This window comes from Macaca fascicularis, chromosome 7, assembly GCF_037993035.2.
Source record: "Macaca fascicularis isolate 582-1 chromosome 7, T2T-MFA8v1.1".
Classification (NCBI taxonomy): domain Eukaryota; kingdom Metazoa; phylum Chordata; class Mammalia; order Primates; family Cercopithecidae; genus Macaca; species Macaca fascicularis.
In genome coordinates, this window is record NC_088381.1 from 33,125,418 (window position 1) to 33,141,084 (window position 15,667).

Sequence of the window (15,667 nt, forward strand, 5' to 3'; positions counted from 1 at the left end):
CCCAGCCGGGTGCAATGGCTCATGCCTGTAATCCCAGCACTTTGGGAGGCCAAGGCGGGCAGATCACTTGAGGTCAGGAGCTTGAGACCAGCCTAGCCAGCATGGTGAAACCCTGTCTCTACTAAAAATCCAAAAATTAGCCAGGCATGGTGGTACACACCTGTTGTCCCAGCTACTCAGGAGGCTGAGGCAGGAGAACTGCTTGAACCCGGGAGGCGGAGGTTTCAGTGAGCTGAGATGATGCCACTGCATTCCAGCCTGGGCAACACAGCGAGACTCCATCTCAAAAAAGTGAAAAAGAAAAACTATTTCTCTAACAAACCTATTCCAATTTCATTAGCTTAATTTTTCTTACAATTTTAGTCCCATAATTTCTAGTTACTATGCTGAGAAATAGGACCAGGCAATACCCTAAAAGTTCCTTACTGTTAGATCCTTTCAACTCCTTGAAGAGGAGCTTCTAATAGGCTCCTTGGCTTCTAATAGATAACTTTGTTTTCAAAACAGAAACTTGCTGAACTATAATTTTCATTGGTAATTTACACATTTAATTCATCTTACCTCATCATATGATTTACATAGGCTTTGCTACAGCTAGTGTTGTATCTGCAAAAACTACAGTGGACGTACGTAGGAAAGTGGTTTGCAAAATCTTTTATTTCGGAACAACACTCAATGCACTTGTGAATGCCCCGACGATACCTTAGGGAGAAATAAAAAAATGATAAAAATATATTTTAAAACAAAAATAATAAGGAAGAGCCTTATTAATGTTCTGTTAACTAAAGTACAAGTTTTTATACTTAAGTTTAAATTATATTGTATATCAGGAATAAAAGATTACCTTAAATTCCTCAATGCTGTATTGACTTTACTTTTTTTATTGCTACTAGCCAATGTGCTTTGTTTCTTTTGCATATTAGAGATTTTTGGTTTGTATTTAGATTTACTTCCATTAGGCTTACTTGTATTAGGTTTACTTGCGTTGGATTTGATTGTATTAGGTTTACTTGTATTAAATTTTGCAGGATTTTTAGCAGTTATATTTTTAGTCCTTGGAGGTGAAAGCTGAAGGGTAGAAGCACTTGCACTAATGGAAGGTGCAGGTGAAGCTCCTGATTGCAGAGGTCCAACTGAAGCTCGAATAGTAACCTACAAAAATAAAGAGAAGATTTGCTTTAAAAGATTAATCATTACATTAATATTAAAATATCATGGTACCAAAAATAGTTAAAAATCAAGAATTTTGAAAAAAGCACATATAAACTATAATCAGGTAAGTCTCCCATTTATTCTAGATGTTCAAACCATTAAATGATATTAAGTTGTAATATTACATCTTGTATTGCTATCAGTTATATGTTAACACAGTTATCAGTGAATAATTAGGAGTTAATACAAATTATATGAATATACAAAGAGCACATTTCATAGCTAGTTTTATGCCCTGACTTAACTTTAAGAAATTCACAAACATAGAGCTCAAAATTTAAATCTCAAGCCTGAAAAATAATTCTAGAAAGGCCTAAATTACCCTTTAACAACTATAAAAGAAACAGATCTACAGTAAATGTGATCTCCTCTTTCCAGGGGCTCAGTGCCCAAGATTTATGCTTACAAATGTTATAGGAGGAGTTACATCAAGTTATTATACTGCATAGAGGGCTAAATAAGATTTAGAATTTTCTTAAAGTAAACTAATACAAAGTTCATCATTTAGTATTCAGAATGAGAAAACGTTTAATTTTATCTGTTGGTTGACAATGAAAAACACAGTGCCTACCAACATTCTGATTAATCATTTGACTATACCCTCCTGTATTTGAGGAACAGTCAATAAGGAAGTCCTATGACATACATGTGCTTGGGTAACATATAATAGCACTGGACCAGGAATCAAAAGGCCTTCCTAGCCACGTGACCTTGAACAAGGAACTTATCTTCTCTATGCTTCTTCACATCTATGACATGGGGTAATACCTGCCTTATTAACCTCCGTGGATTGTGGTATGAATTAGACAATAAAATGTATGAAAAAGTACACTGAAAGTCTAATTCTAAGGTGCTATAAAAACATTTAGTATCATTATCATTAATATTATTATTATTAATAAGGGAAAAAATGAGAGAGGACTGCACTGCTTACATTAGTGTTCTGCATGTCTAGTCCCAACATGGAATGAATGGATTGCAGGGAAGGATGCTGGATAGCTTCTCTTGCTATCATGTCTTCAGAGCATGGCTTTATATTGTTTTAGTTAATTCAAATAACAGACATACCCACATTCAAAGGTAAGTACCCAAAGCCAAAAATAAATGTTTTGGGGATTATTCACTTTGGATTATCCATGCCTCTGTTTCCCTCCACTGGAGCAAATATTCAAGAGCTGACTGTATATAAAGAAGTCAGAGAAAACAGATGTATATAAGGCAAAAAGGGAAAAGTAAATTACAATCATCAGTATGCAGTCAGACATGTGTTTGCTCACTTAAAACACAACGCTATCCAGCAGAACTTGCTTCTCAGAGTAAACTCAGTAATAACAACTACAACAAACATCTGAGAACCTATGGCACTCTAGGCACTATACCTGATGCTGGGGACACAAAGATAAATAAAACATGATTCCTGATCTCAAGCATCTTATAGTTTAGCAACGAAAGTCAACATATACTTTCAACTGAAAGCTCAAAAAAAGCCTATAGAATATTGAAACAACCCACTGACCCAGGAAAAGTTAATTGAGTTGTACTTTTTAGAAAGGACTACTACTCTAACCCAACAGCTATCACTGAACTCAAAACAATGGTTAGAAGTTTTTCTTTCTACGCATAAAATTAAACCCTAAAATTAAAGTCTGAGCAAAAATCTGAAGTCATTAAAAAATATATTCAATAGATAAAGCTGGGCAGGAGTTAATTTCTATTATCATACAAGATGTTAAAACACAATATATTTTAACTCACTTTTGTTCCAGGAGGCAACCCTTCTAGTTGTTTAGGTTTTATAAATGTTCGATGGTGTTGAGTCTTATGATCCATTTTCTCCTTGCATGTCAAAAACTGCAGCCTGCATTTTGTACAACGATGTATTCCTTTTTTCTGTTTAGAAAAGAAAACAGAAAAAGGGGGGAAAATAATTTCAACAACTACAAATCCTGTGTCCTGAAACTGCTCTGGCTTAATTTTAATGATACCTAAATAATGTAAAAACTTGCAGTTTAACATCTCCTATCATAAATAATACCAAAATGCCTCATTTTTAAAAAGTCATTACATTAGTATTTGGGTTTCAAAAGTGTTTGCTACTATGTAGGAACTGTACATGAAAGTTCTATCAATAGGTTCTAATAAAACTTCTATTAAGTGTGGTGAGAAATCTCAATTATAAACTTGAAGTAAACACATGATACTGTGAAAATGAGATGTACTACGTTTTCATCCTAGAAAAAGTAAATTATTTCTAATTTTTGCTATTTCTAGTGGTTGAAAAGTTGGTAAAATAAGTTAAACTCTCTAAAACCAAATAAATCTAACCAGACATTTCAAAGAAGTTTATAGAAATGGTTATATAAACCAATGCTGTCCAATAATATCTCCTATGATAAAGAAATATTCTAGAGCTGTACTGTCAAACACAGTAGCCACTAGCCACATGTGGTTATTGAACACCTGAAATGTAGCTACTGTGACTAAGGAAGTACATTTTTAATACTGTTTAATTTTAATTAATTTAAATCTAAAAAGCCATATGTGGCTAGTAGCTACTACATTAGACAATGTGGATGAAGAGGCATAAAACAGAACAACTGAACTTACTGATTGAGAACCCCTTGACTGACTCCCTCCTCAAACCCAGTCCTGTCATTATTCTACAGATGGGAAATGGGACCCGAAAAAATTCTAAGGCATTTCCCCATAGCTAGTTAGTGACATTACCAGACCCCTGATCCAGTATTCCTTCTATTACAGATTATCAACTGCAACTTTTACCCTCATTAATATATTTTATATATATATATGTGTAATGGATTTAGAGAAATCACTCCTTTGTAGTTATATGTAGTTTTACATATATACACACACATATACACACACACATAATTATACAACATATAAAGGAATGCCTTCTCTAAAGCTGTATCTCTGCCAGATACATCACCATGTCCATTAAATACAACTAACTGTTTGTTTGTTTATTTATTTATTTAACTTTTAAGCTCAGGGAACATGTGCAGGATGTACAGGTTTGTTACACAGGTTTGATACACAGGTAAACGTGTAACCTGGAGGCTTTTTGTATAGATTATTTCATCATCCAGGTATTCATTAGTTATTTTTCCTGATTCTCTCTCTCCTCCCACCCTCTGCCCTCTGGTAGGCCAAAGTATGTGTTGTTCCCCTCTATGTGTCTTGTGTTCTCATCATTTAGCTCCCACTAATAAATGAGAAACATGGTATTTGTTTTTCTGTTCCTGCATTAGTTTGCTAAGGATAATGGCCTCCAGCTCCATCCATGTCCCTGCAAAGGACATGATCTCATTCCTTTTTATGGCTGCACAGTAGTTCATGGTGTATATGTACCACATTTTTTCATCCAGTCCACCATTGATGGGCATATAGATTGATTGCATGTCTTTGCTATTGTGAATAGTGCTAAAAAGAACATATGTGTGCATGTGTCTTAACAGAACGATTTATATTCTTTTGGGTATATATGCAGCAATGGGATTGCTGTGTGGAATGGTATTTCTGTCTCTAGGTCTTCAAGGAATCACCACACTATCTTCCACAATGGTTAATTTACACTCCCAGCAACAGTATAAAAGCACTCCTTTTCTCCACAACCTTGCCGGCATCTATTATGTTTTGATCTTTTAACGATAGCCATTCTGACGGGTGTGAGATGGTATCTCACCGTGGTTTTGATTTGCATTCCTCTAATGATCAGTGATGTTGAGTTTTTTTTCATATCATTGTTGGCCACATGTATGTCTTCTTTTGAGAGTGTCTGTTCATATCCTTTGCCCACTTTCTAATGGGGTTGGTTTCTTTCTTGTAAATCTGTTTAAGTTCCTTATAGATGCTAGATATTAGACCTTTGTCAGATGCATAGTTTGCAAAAATGTTCTCCCATTCTGTAAGCTGTCTGCTTACTTTTGCTGTGCACAAGCTCTTTAATTAGATCCCATTTGTCAATTTTTGCTTTTGTTGCAATTGCTTTTGGCATCTTCATCATGAAATCTTTGCCCATGCCTATGTCCTGAATGGTATTGCCTAGGTTTCTTCTAGGGTTTTTAGAGTTTTAGGTTTTACATTTAAGTCTTTAATCCATCTTGGGTTAATTTTGGTATACGATGTAAGGAAAGGGTCCAGTTTTAATTTTCTGCCTATGGCCAGCCAGTTTTCCAAGGACCATTTATTGAATAGGGAATCATTGCTTGTGTTTGTCAGGTTTGTTGAAGATCAGATGGTTGTAGGTGTGTGGTTTTATTTCTGGGTTCACTATTCTATTCCACTGTTCTATGGGTCTGTTCTTATACCAGTACCAAGCTGTTTTGGTTACTATAGCCCTGTAGTATAGCTTGAAATCAGGTAGTGTGATGCCTCCAGCTTTGTTCTTTTTGCTTAGGATTGCCTTGGCTATTTGGGCTATTTTTGGTTCCGTATGAATTTTGAAATGGTTTTTCCTAGTTCTGTGAAGCATGTCCATGGTAGTTTAATGGGAATAGCATTGAATCTATAAATTACTTTGGGCAGTATGGCCATTTTCATGATATTGATTCTTCCTATGCATGAGCATGGAATGTTTTTCCATTTGTTTGTGTCATCTCTGATTTCTTTGAGCAGTGATTTGTATAATAATTGTCATGGCAGGGATCATTCCCTTCCCTTGTTAACTGTATTCCTAGGTATTTCATTCTTTTTCTGGCAATTGTGAATGGGAGTTCATTCATGATTTGGCTCTTGGCTTGCCTGTTATTGGTATATAGAAAAGCTAGTGATTTTTGCACATTGATTTTGTATCTTGGGACTTTGCTGAAGTTGCTTATCAGCTTAAGAAGCTTTTGGGCTGAGATGATGGGGTTTTCCAGATATAGGATCATGTCATTAGCAAACAAAGATAGTTTGACTTCCTCTCTTCCTATTTGAATACGCATTATTTCTTTCTCTTGCCTGACTGCCCTGGTCAGAACTTCCAATACTATGTTGAATAGGAGTGGTGAGAGAGGGCATCCTTGTCTTGTGCTGGTTTTCAAGGGGAATGCTTCTAGCTTTTGCCCATTCAGTATGCTATTGGCTGTGAGTTTGTTATATATGGCTTTTATTGTTTTGAGGTATGTTCCTTCAATACCTAGTTTATTGAGAGTTTTTAACATGAAGGATACTGAATTTTATCGAAAGCCTTTTCTGCATCTATTGAGATAGTCATGCGGTTTTTGTCTTTAGTTTTGTTTGTGATGAGTCACATTTATTGATTTGCATATGTTGAACCAACCTTCCATCCTAGGGATAAAGCCTACTTGATCATGGTGGATAAACTTTTTGATGTGCTGCTGGATTCAGTTTGCCAGTATTTTGGTGAAGATTTTTGCGTCGAGGTTCATCAAGGATATTGGCCTGAAGTTTTGTGTGTGTGGTTTTTTTGTTTGTTTTTTGTTTTTTTGCACAACCAATTATTTCTAAAAATCAAATGAAGTAATATATAGGGAAGTACCTAGCACAGTTACTGGCATACAGCAAGCACTTCATAAATGAAAGTTCTTTATAAAATTCAAAGCAATATATAAATATGTGTTACAATTCTATTAATAGCTGCATCTTAAGACTTTTTTTTTTTTTTAACACAAGGTCTCACTCTCTCAGCCAGGCTGGAATGCAGTGGTGCAGTCTTGGCTCACTACAGCCTCAACCTCCTGGGCTCTTAAGACTATTTGACAAGTGTGATACACCGGATTACATTATAGGTACAGGCAATTTAAACAAATTCGCTTATATGTGCTCAAGGAAGAAGAGATAGACCAAGAAATACATAGCAAAACAATAGAGCAGGTAAAAAGTTCACTACAGTTGCGTTCCCAGAAATCTTTTCTCTATCTATAACCACTCAGTAGGTTATATCATCCAGTGTCATGGTTTTTAAACACCATCTATGCAACTGCCTACTTAACATTACTGCTTGATGTCTAATATGCTTCCCAAATCAACCTGAACCAAATTGAACTCAATATTTCCTTCCTTTATCCCTGTCCCCTTCCTCCAAAAAAATCGGTTCCTTATTCAGTCTTCCTCATATCTCAGTATATTAAAATTCCATTCTTGCAACTGCTCAAGACAAAAAATTTAATCTCTTTCTCTTACATCCATTGTCAAACAAATTAGTAAAACCTGTCAGCTCTACCTTCAAAACCATTCATAATCTTTCCACTTCTCATTACCTCATTCAACCATTGCTACCATACTGGCCCAAGCCACTTACCTGGACTGCTGTAAAAACTTTCTATCTTCTCCCCCTAATATCCTTTATTCCTTATGGACTTTTCTTTCCATAGCTGCCAGTAATAAAAACATGGCACATCTTTTACATGCTTAAAAATGTCTAGTGGCTTTCCAAAGTCTTGGCTGTGGCTTACAAAGCTCCACATGAATTGGTCTGCATTCTATTGCTATAACCTCATCTCCTATTATTCTTCCTCCTATTAATTTACTCTACTCCAGCCACACTGGCCTCCTTGCTATTCTTTGAGCATCCTAGGTATATACTCACTTCAACCCTATATAACGTTACCTTTCCCAGGTAATTCACAGGGCTTACTCCTTTATATCTTTCAGAGAGGGCCATGTTTGAACAGCGTTTATACAACACCCTTTTTTGACCTCTACTCTACTCCTACCACCTCCCCAATCTTTAGCACTCCTCATCTTCCACATTTTCCTCCCACAGTACTTACTGCCAGCATATACATTCTAACACACACATACACAAATGCATTATCTTTCTCTACTATAATGTAAATTCCAGAGGGCACAAACTTGCTTTTGTTCACTGCTATATGATACCTAAAGCAACCCCTGGCACATACGAAGGCACTCAGTAAATATTTCTTAAATGAATAGTGAGGCAGAAAGAAAGAGACTAACAGAGAAAATGCATGAGTAGCATGTACAATTTAGTTCAAAATATCTGCCTTTTCATTCAACGAATGTTTGTCCAGAGTCCTGAGGTAGAATATATTAATCTACTAGTCCCTCAGTTGGACTCACGCCTTTACAACTCTTTTATGCATGCATGCATTTCAATGCACTAAGGGTGATGAAGATAGAGTACTTTTTTTATAACACTATGTTCAACAAAACAAGCAGTGATCTATTCCAAGCATTAAGAAATAAACATCTGTATTAAATTCTTTTATAAGTACACTATATTGTTTGGGATACTTGAGAGATTTATAGGTAATTCTTACTATATGTAATTCCTACCTTTAGACCTAATGCCAATGTGAAATCCAACTCTGGTAGAGCAGTAAAAGCTTGGATGCTGAAGTCAAATTTTGACTCTGGCTTTATTAGACAATGTGACATTAGGCAAGTGACTTTCTCTAAACCTCTGTCTCCTCATCTATAAAACTGAAATAATAATATACATCTAGTGGTTGAGAGGATTAAATAAGAAAATGCATGTAAAGTACCAGCTGCTCCCATAAGGTACGTAATTAGTGTATGTTAACTGCTTGTTTTATTAAAGCTGTAATGAGAGTATTTAACACATCTGGAATTGCTATCAATATTTCTTAAAAGTCACACAAACTGGGTTATTAACTCTAAAATCACTAAAGATGTAGTAAGATAATCTTTAAAAAAAACTTACAACTGAGTTCTTCAAAGACAATAAAATGAGGCATGGAGTCAACTACTCTGATTGTCTAATACTTTCGTAATAATGTCATCTCAACTACAAGTTTATAATCCCACTCAGCTATGGTTTTCCAGCCTTGTAAATAATTACACAAATTGTAAATACCTTCAAGGATGCCCGATGACTGTTCTTATTAATAGACTGCCCCCTCTTTACTGCTGGCTATCTACCTCCCAGGCACTCCAAACAAAAAAGAAAATTGGCAGCCATGGCAAGTTAAAACATACAACTCAGGGCGTAACAACTTGCTTATAAATCCCACAGCCCACATAGCAGGTCCCCAAATCTCTACCATAGTTATTATTCTTCCCACATCTCTATTTCACTCTATAGTTTGGCAAAGCACCTGGGAAATATCATGTTTAAAAGCCCCATCATGAACTAGAGCTACTGCTTTATACCTCATTCTCCCTTTCAAAATTAAAGTCCAAAGATGAAATACAGGGTATCAAGAATAGTGTTTCCCAAACTCTGTTCATCAAAAAATATTAATAGATACTACGCTAAAAACGAAGTCAACGGTCAAATAAGTTTGGGGAATGACACATACTATATCCTTTCTTGGAGATTTACAATGTCCACTGGCATATTAAAAGCTCTGAGAAGTCCTGTTTTAAAAAAAAACAAAACTGCTTGATTTTAGAAATCCAGGCATTTAATAAATTTATTGACCAGTGACGATTTGGGGGAAAATATCTATTAACACCTGATGGAATACTGTTGGAGAAACCCTAGAAAAGATCTTGCCAGAAACTCTCAAGGATGTGTGGCATCCCAGTCACAACACAGACGATCCCAAATTGATCTGGAAATTCTACTTTCATGATCTTCTCCAACTAAAAACAGCAAGTCAATTTCATGATTAACTAACAACTGAAAATGACAGCAAAGTGAGCACCAATGCTGAATAAATTGGCATGTCAATTTTATCAATAATAAGAGAATGCATTGAGCTTTGTAGTGAGTTGGCAAAATTTGATTACATGATCAGATTCAGTAAATCCATTGGCTACTAATTTTGGCAAAGGCACTGTTGTTGTTTCAAGCACTCAAGAACAAGACTAGTGCTGCATCAAAATTTTTAGCCCAAATAAAAGATGGTTTAATTGCTTCAGGAAAGGAGCCAATAAGCATAATATCAGAATTCAAGGGAGGGGTACAAGCACTAATATTGAGTTCCAAAATTATATAGCAAAACTGGTGGAAGCCATCCAGGGAACAAGTGATGATCTAAATACGGTTCTCTGCCAGAGTTCATACATTGATCAGTAAGTGTCATTACTATTCCCATGGTCACACAACTATAAAAGACAACTCCAGGTCAATGACAACATGTCTTCTCATAATGATAAGAGGTTAGAAAGTGGAAATAAAGTTTGAAGAGCAAAAGGAAAAATAAGATTATAAATCCTCAATCTTTTCTTCCTCAGTTCAAACTCATTTTTCCCCTTGTCCTGATAACTCCCTTCAAAATCATTCTCATATCTACCTTTAGACCCTGAAATATTCAATCTTTTGGATATTCCACTCACTTTTTCTATTTTCTCTCAATCCTAGGCTTCCTATTCCTAGCTATCTTTCAGAATTTTCATAATTTATGACCCACACCATCACCAGAAAGGAAGTAAGGAAAAGAAGTGGAAGTTTCACAAGCAATTCAACATGAAGTGTAAATTAATAGTGTCATTTGGAACAACTCTGCTTTTCTTGAAGAACAAATCTAAAGATTCTCCAAGTCATAATCAGCTTTTTCACTAAGACAACATAAACAAATAAGAACTGGTAAATCTCACCTGATGCTTCATATAATGATGCATATATGGTGTTGCAATTTTAATAACTTTGAGGCAAAACGGGCATAGCAAGTTCTTCGTATTTTCATGGGATGTTCTAAAATGAGTTTCTACATCACAAAATGATGATGATCTATAATTACAAACCTAAAAACAGAAAGAAGGCTTAGTTTAACTTGAAAATTTGTAACTGATATGCAATTACAAAGTAACAACGATGGATAATTTGTCAGGAGAACATTATATGCTACTAATCTAGCTCTGATGCCTTTGCAACCAAGAATCTCACTCAGGCAACACCAAAAGACCATCTTTGAGACATTAAATGTAGCTTTCAAAGTTAAGGGATACATCTCAAAAGACAACTAGATCTCCTTCTCTTTATCAAATCTTTTTGTCTGTCACCTTCTGTCTTGACTTGAAGTTTCAAGCTTTGGCACCTCTTGCCCTATAAAATGTTTTTCTGCTACATGAAACAGCATTCTCCTTTGGATTGTTAACCTCCAGGTTTATGGCAATGGCAATTTATCTTTTCCTTGCTTTCTTCTTCCTTCAAATTCTTCTTCTTTGGAAAAATACTTCTGCCAAAGCATTTGGTAGGGTTCTTTGTATCTAACAGCACTTTGTATTTCCCTTGTATGCCTACATTCTTCCCTATATAGCACAGTAAGCCCATATGTTTGTCTTTCTACATACAACAGGGCTCATCCTTGTCCAGTACAGAGGTAAGCAAACAAAAGCCTGTGGACCAAACCCAGCTTGCTGCCTACCCCTCATATAATGTATAAGTTATGCCAAGTTATGCATAAGTTTGCTGACCGCTGGTCTAATAGGCTTAAATTTTATAACCGAAACAACAAACAAACCAAACATGTAAGAAAACAATAAAATGTATGTGTACCTGGCAGACATATGGCATTTCACCAGGTTTATGATTGTCCTTCATGTGTTGTAAAAGAACATGTTCTGTTTCAAATGACAATTCACAGATTTTACAAATAGCTAAATGTGGGAGAAAAACAGTATTACAATATTTAAGATATTAATATAAAAATTCATTTTATACATATATACCAACAACAATAACAGTAGCAGTAGGGACAGTTGTGAACAGTTAAATAGCTTGTTAACTATGTGCAAAGAATAGTTCTAAGCACTCACATCACCTCACCTACATTAACTCAACTTCTATTAACAACCCTATAAAGAAGGTATTTCTATTATCTGCATTAGTCAAGTATTAAGTAACTTGGCTAAAATCTTGTAGCTATATTAAGAGGCAGATCTAGGATTTAAAACCAAGCTATCTTGCTCCAACATCTGTAATTTTCTTTTCTTTTTTTTTTTTGGAGACAGTGTCTTGCTCTGTCACTCAGGTTGGAGTGTAATGGCGCAATCTCGGCTCACTGCAACCTCCGTTTCCCAGGTTCAAGTGATTCTCCTGCCTCAGCTTCCCAAGTAGCTGGGATTACAGGCATGCAGCACCACCATGCCTGGCTAATTTTTGTATTTTTAGTAGAGATGGGGTTTTGCCATGTTGGCTAGGCTGGTCTCGAACTCCTGGCCTCAAGTGATCTGCCCACATTGGCCTCCCAGAGTGCTGGGATTACAGGCATGAGCCACTGCACCCGGCCTGTGATTTTTAACTACAACTGTAGTTCCCTTTCCTATTAAAGTTTAAATGAAGAGCACTTATTTCATATTTTAAAACTATGATACTAGGCTTCTAATTTAGTCCCCAGCATATAATGCATAGGTTATGTCAAGGAAATTACCATACTGAATCATTTGTAAGAGGCACTTTAATATTAATAACCAATTCTATTTAAAAGTTTATCACAGTTAAAACTTGGCCTTTCAATTGTGCCCTCAAATTCCAAAGTCTATTTCTTATTCTCATTTTTCTAACAGACTTAAGGTTTTCTCACAATTTATATTGTTGAAATCAATAATATGGAATATTTAAATGTTTTGGTAACTTACTAGAAAATTCATGGGGGGTATGTGTACTTTCAATGTGGCACTGCAACTGAAATGGTGTGGGAAACTGACGGTAGCAGTGCTGGCAGGTGGTATGGTTTTCCCAGCTCTCACTGCTCTGCTTCTCAAGTTCCAAATGGTGTTTCATGTGGTTCATAAACCTATAAATGGTTGTCAACAGGTGCAAAACTTGAGATTTAAAAACAAAAAGGATATCTCACAAACAATAATCTGAACCTAAATCTTAAAAATATAGATGTTATTACTCAAACTCTCAAAAGTCTTAAAGTTGTCTAGGAAAGTATACACTTTTAAATAATCACTTTCTTTAAGTGGCTAAGTAAACATCTTTTTAATCTTTACTTTAAAATAATTCATTCATGTAATTAATCTGAAAGATCACCAATTTGATATAACTCTTAATCATTTCAGATTATTTTTAAAATTTTTTTAGATAAAAGAGCAGGTTCCTGATCCATACTTGAAATCCTATTTACATTTTAAAATGAAATACTAAAAGAAAGGAAACCCTATCACCAAAGGCAGCTACAGAGTCAGGAGGAAATCTTTTAAGGCCTTGAAAATATGCAGTAGATTCCAGCTGCTTAAATGACAAATTACTGGTATTTTTACTTGTATCTTGGTTTCTAAATACATGTAATAGCAGTTTTAATGCCTACAATTACAAGAACCTTTTGTTTTATTTAATGATACTGGTTTACTGTTAGCACAGACTGTTCATCTTAACTTGCAGACAGTGCCCTTTGTAGGCAACATACATTTTTCAGTTTTACATACCGCTACTTCAGCTTCCTTAAAAGGCTTCTTATGAGCAAGAACTATGACCTTCAATGGCAGAAGGTGCAATACAAATGGCAATATATTTAAAAGAGCTTACTAAAGCTTTTTGCTGAATTTGAGAGTAAAGTTATTCAATAAAAACAATAATTTTTAGACTAGGTTAACTGTTAACAATTATTCACTTTGAATCCCTAAAAGAAATTATCTTGAAACTAAGTGAAAATGTCATCAATCTGGATAGCAATCATCATGAAGGTTATAATATACACCTCTTTTCACAAATTTACAGCACTACTTCTCTTTAGAATGGGCTATGGTACACCTTGAAATATCTTTTGCTCCTTTGGTTTTAAAAACAGCTCTACAAATGCTTACAGAAAATCCTGGTATTGGTTAAATATTTACATATAGAGTAAAGATAATGAGCCATTAAACTTTCAGCTCACAGCTTTCGGCGCTTAAAGTCTAGTAACATAAAATGTTCCCTGGTTCCAATTCGCTTTTTCCCAGTTATATGAGTTCCCATCAGGAGCTCGTACTTCTCAAACCAACAGAAATGAGGGAAATAGCAAAACCTCTTGCAAGGACATTCACAGAACAAGATAAATCTAAATATTTTTAGTGACACTCAATATAGGAAAGAAACACATACCACAATATGTTGACATGGCAGAGAATAGAAATGAAATGTTGACCTATCAATTTCTCATCATTCTCTATAAATATCAAGTTGCCTTCCCAGTTTTTACTGTTAAAGTAAAATATTATATAACACATTTAACTTCTTTGTTTATGAGGTGTTTACCATTAAGGTTACATTTAATAAAAGATCGGTATTTTTTAAAATACTCAATTCCTGGATATTATCAGATACAATTTTCTTAAAATCTGTAAATATTATGAAAATCTAGGCATATGTAGCTAGTCTTCATAAAAAATTACCAAAAAAATGAATTTTTCATTTTCTTTTTGAGACTGTCCTGGGCTCTTGCCCAGGCTGGAGTGTAGAGGCACGATTACAGCTCACCGCAGCCTCAACCTCCCAGACTCAAGCGATCCTCCCACCTCAGCGCTCCCCAAGTAGCTGGGACTACAGGTACGTGTGACCACGCAGAGCAAACTTTTGTATTTTTTGTAGAGATGAGGTTTCACCATGTTCCCCAGGCTGGTCTCGAACTCCTTTGCTAAAGCGATCGTCCTGCCTCAGCCTCCCAAAGTGCTGGGATTACAGGCATGAACCACCATGCCCAGCCTCATTTTCATGTTTGATATTAAATGGGCTAATCTTAAAGGAAAGGTCAAAAAAATACTGCTGAAATAACTTATAACCTCATATTTCAGTACAAGAAATTAAGTCAGTGAACCACATTGCTTTGCATTTTACCCTATTTGCTAACATGATTTCCTGATGTTGGCATGACATCAGAAATAGGTGGTAGAGTTCTACTGCAACACTGTTTCAGTGTTTTATCTCAAAATACACTTTCCCTTTTGTGAAACTACTGCAACCATTAGCTATTGATGGCCCTTAAAACTTGATAAAAGGAGGTAAATAAGAAAACTCATATAAAATAAGTTAAAAAACTTTGAAAATTATAAAGCACTATCATAAAGAAACCACTAATAACTGTTATAGGTGTATATCACAGTGTATTTCAGGATTTTAATATATGCTTCTTTTTGGACCCAAGAACTCACAGGAAAACAAATAAATGCTGAACTCAGAAGTAACTACAGGTGCTTTGAAATGCTAATTACAGATGACAGTTAACAAGAACACAAAAGGCATACGTATATGTATATGCTTGTACACACATGCACAAACATATTGCAGATCACTTTGAAATGCACCAAAAAAATCAGATAGTTCTAAGAAGGATGAAGAGATACATAATAAAGCAAATATAGTAAAATGTTACTGGTAGAATCAAGGTAGTTAAGTGTACAAGGGTCCAATGTGAAATTTTCAAAACTTTGCTTAATATTTGAAAATTTTTATAGTAAAGTGACAGAAAAACCCTTATCTAATATAAATATCAGATATTTAATGTTAACTGTTAACAATTATTCACTTTGAATATCAGGCTACATAATCAACAAATAATATCATTCAATTTCTTATTACTTTTCTCTTCTTACTAATTTATATAGAATAGTTTCAAAGATTACAACTGAA

The 15,667-nt window shown here is 35.1% G+C and overlaps 1 protein-coding gene across 25 annotated transcripts in view; it reads right to left on the bottom strand.

Annotated features, from left to right (window-relative positions):
* ZNF280D (zinc finger protein 280D) overlaps window positions 1-15,667 on the bottom strand; it is a 97,678-nt gene that overhangs the window by 35,434 nt on the left and 46,577 nt on the right. For 20 of the 25 annotated variants that reach the window (XR_010588075.2, XR_012414989.1, XR_012414990.1 and 17 more), the window contains 6 exons: window positions 12,694-12,851; window positions 11,612-11,712; window positions 10,711-10,857; window positions 2,968-3,102; window positions 845-1,152; window positions 562-702 (listed from right to left, as the gene is read on the bottom strand). Coding sequence is in view for 19 of the 25 variants with exons in the window: in XM_045395504.2 (XP_045251439.2) it covers window positions 562-702; window positions 845-1,152; window positions 2,968-3,102; window positions 10,711-10,857; window positions 11,612-11,712; window positions 12,694-12,851 (990 nt within the window). In the remaining 6 variants the exon portion in view is untranslated. Of the gene's footprint in view, window positions 1-561; window positions 703-844; window positions 1,153-2,146; window positions 2,392-2,967; window positions 3,103-10,710; window positions 10,858-11,611; window positions 11,713-12,693; window positions 12,852-15,667 lie in introns of those variants that run through there. The other 5 variants (XR_012414992.1, XR_012414991.1, XR_012414993.1 and 2 more) reach the window with 3 other exon arrangements.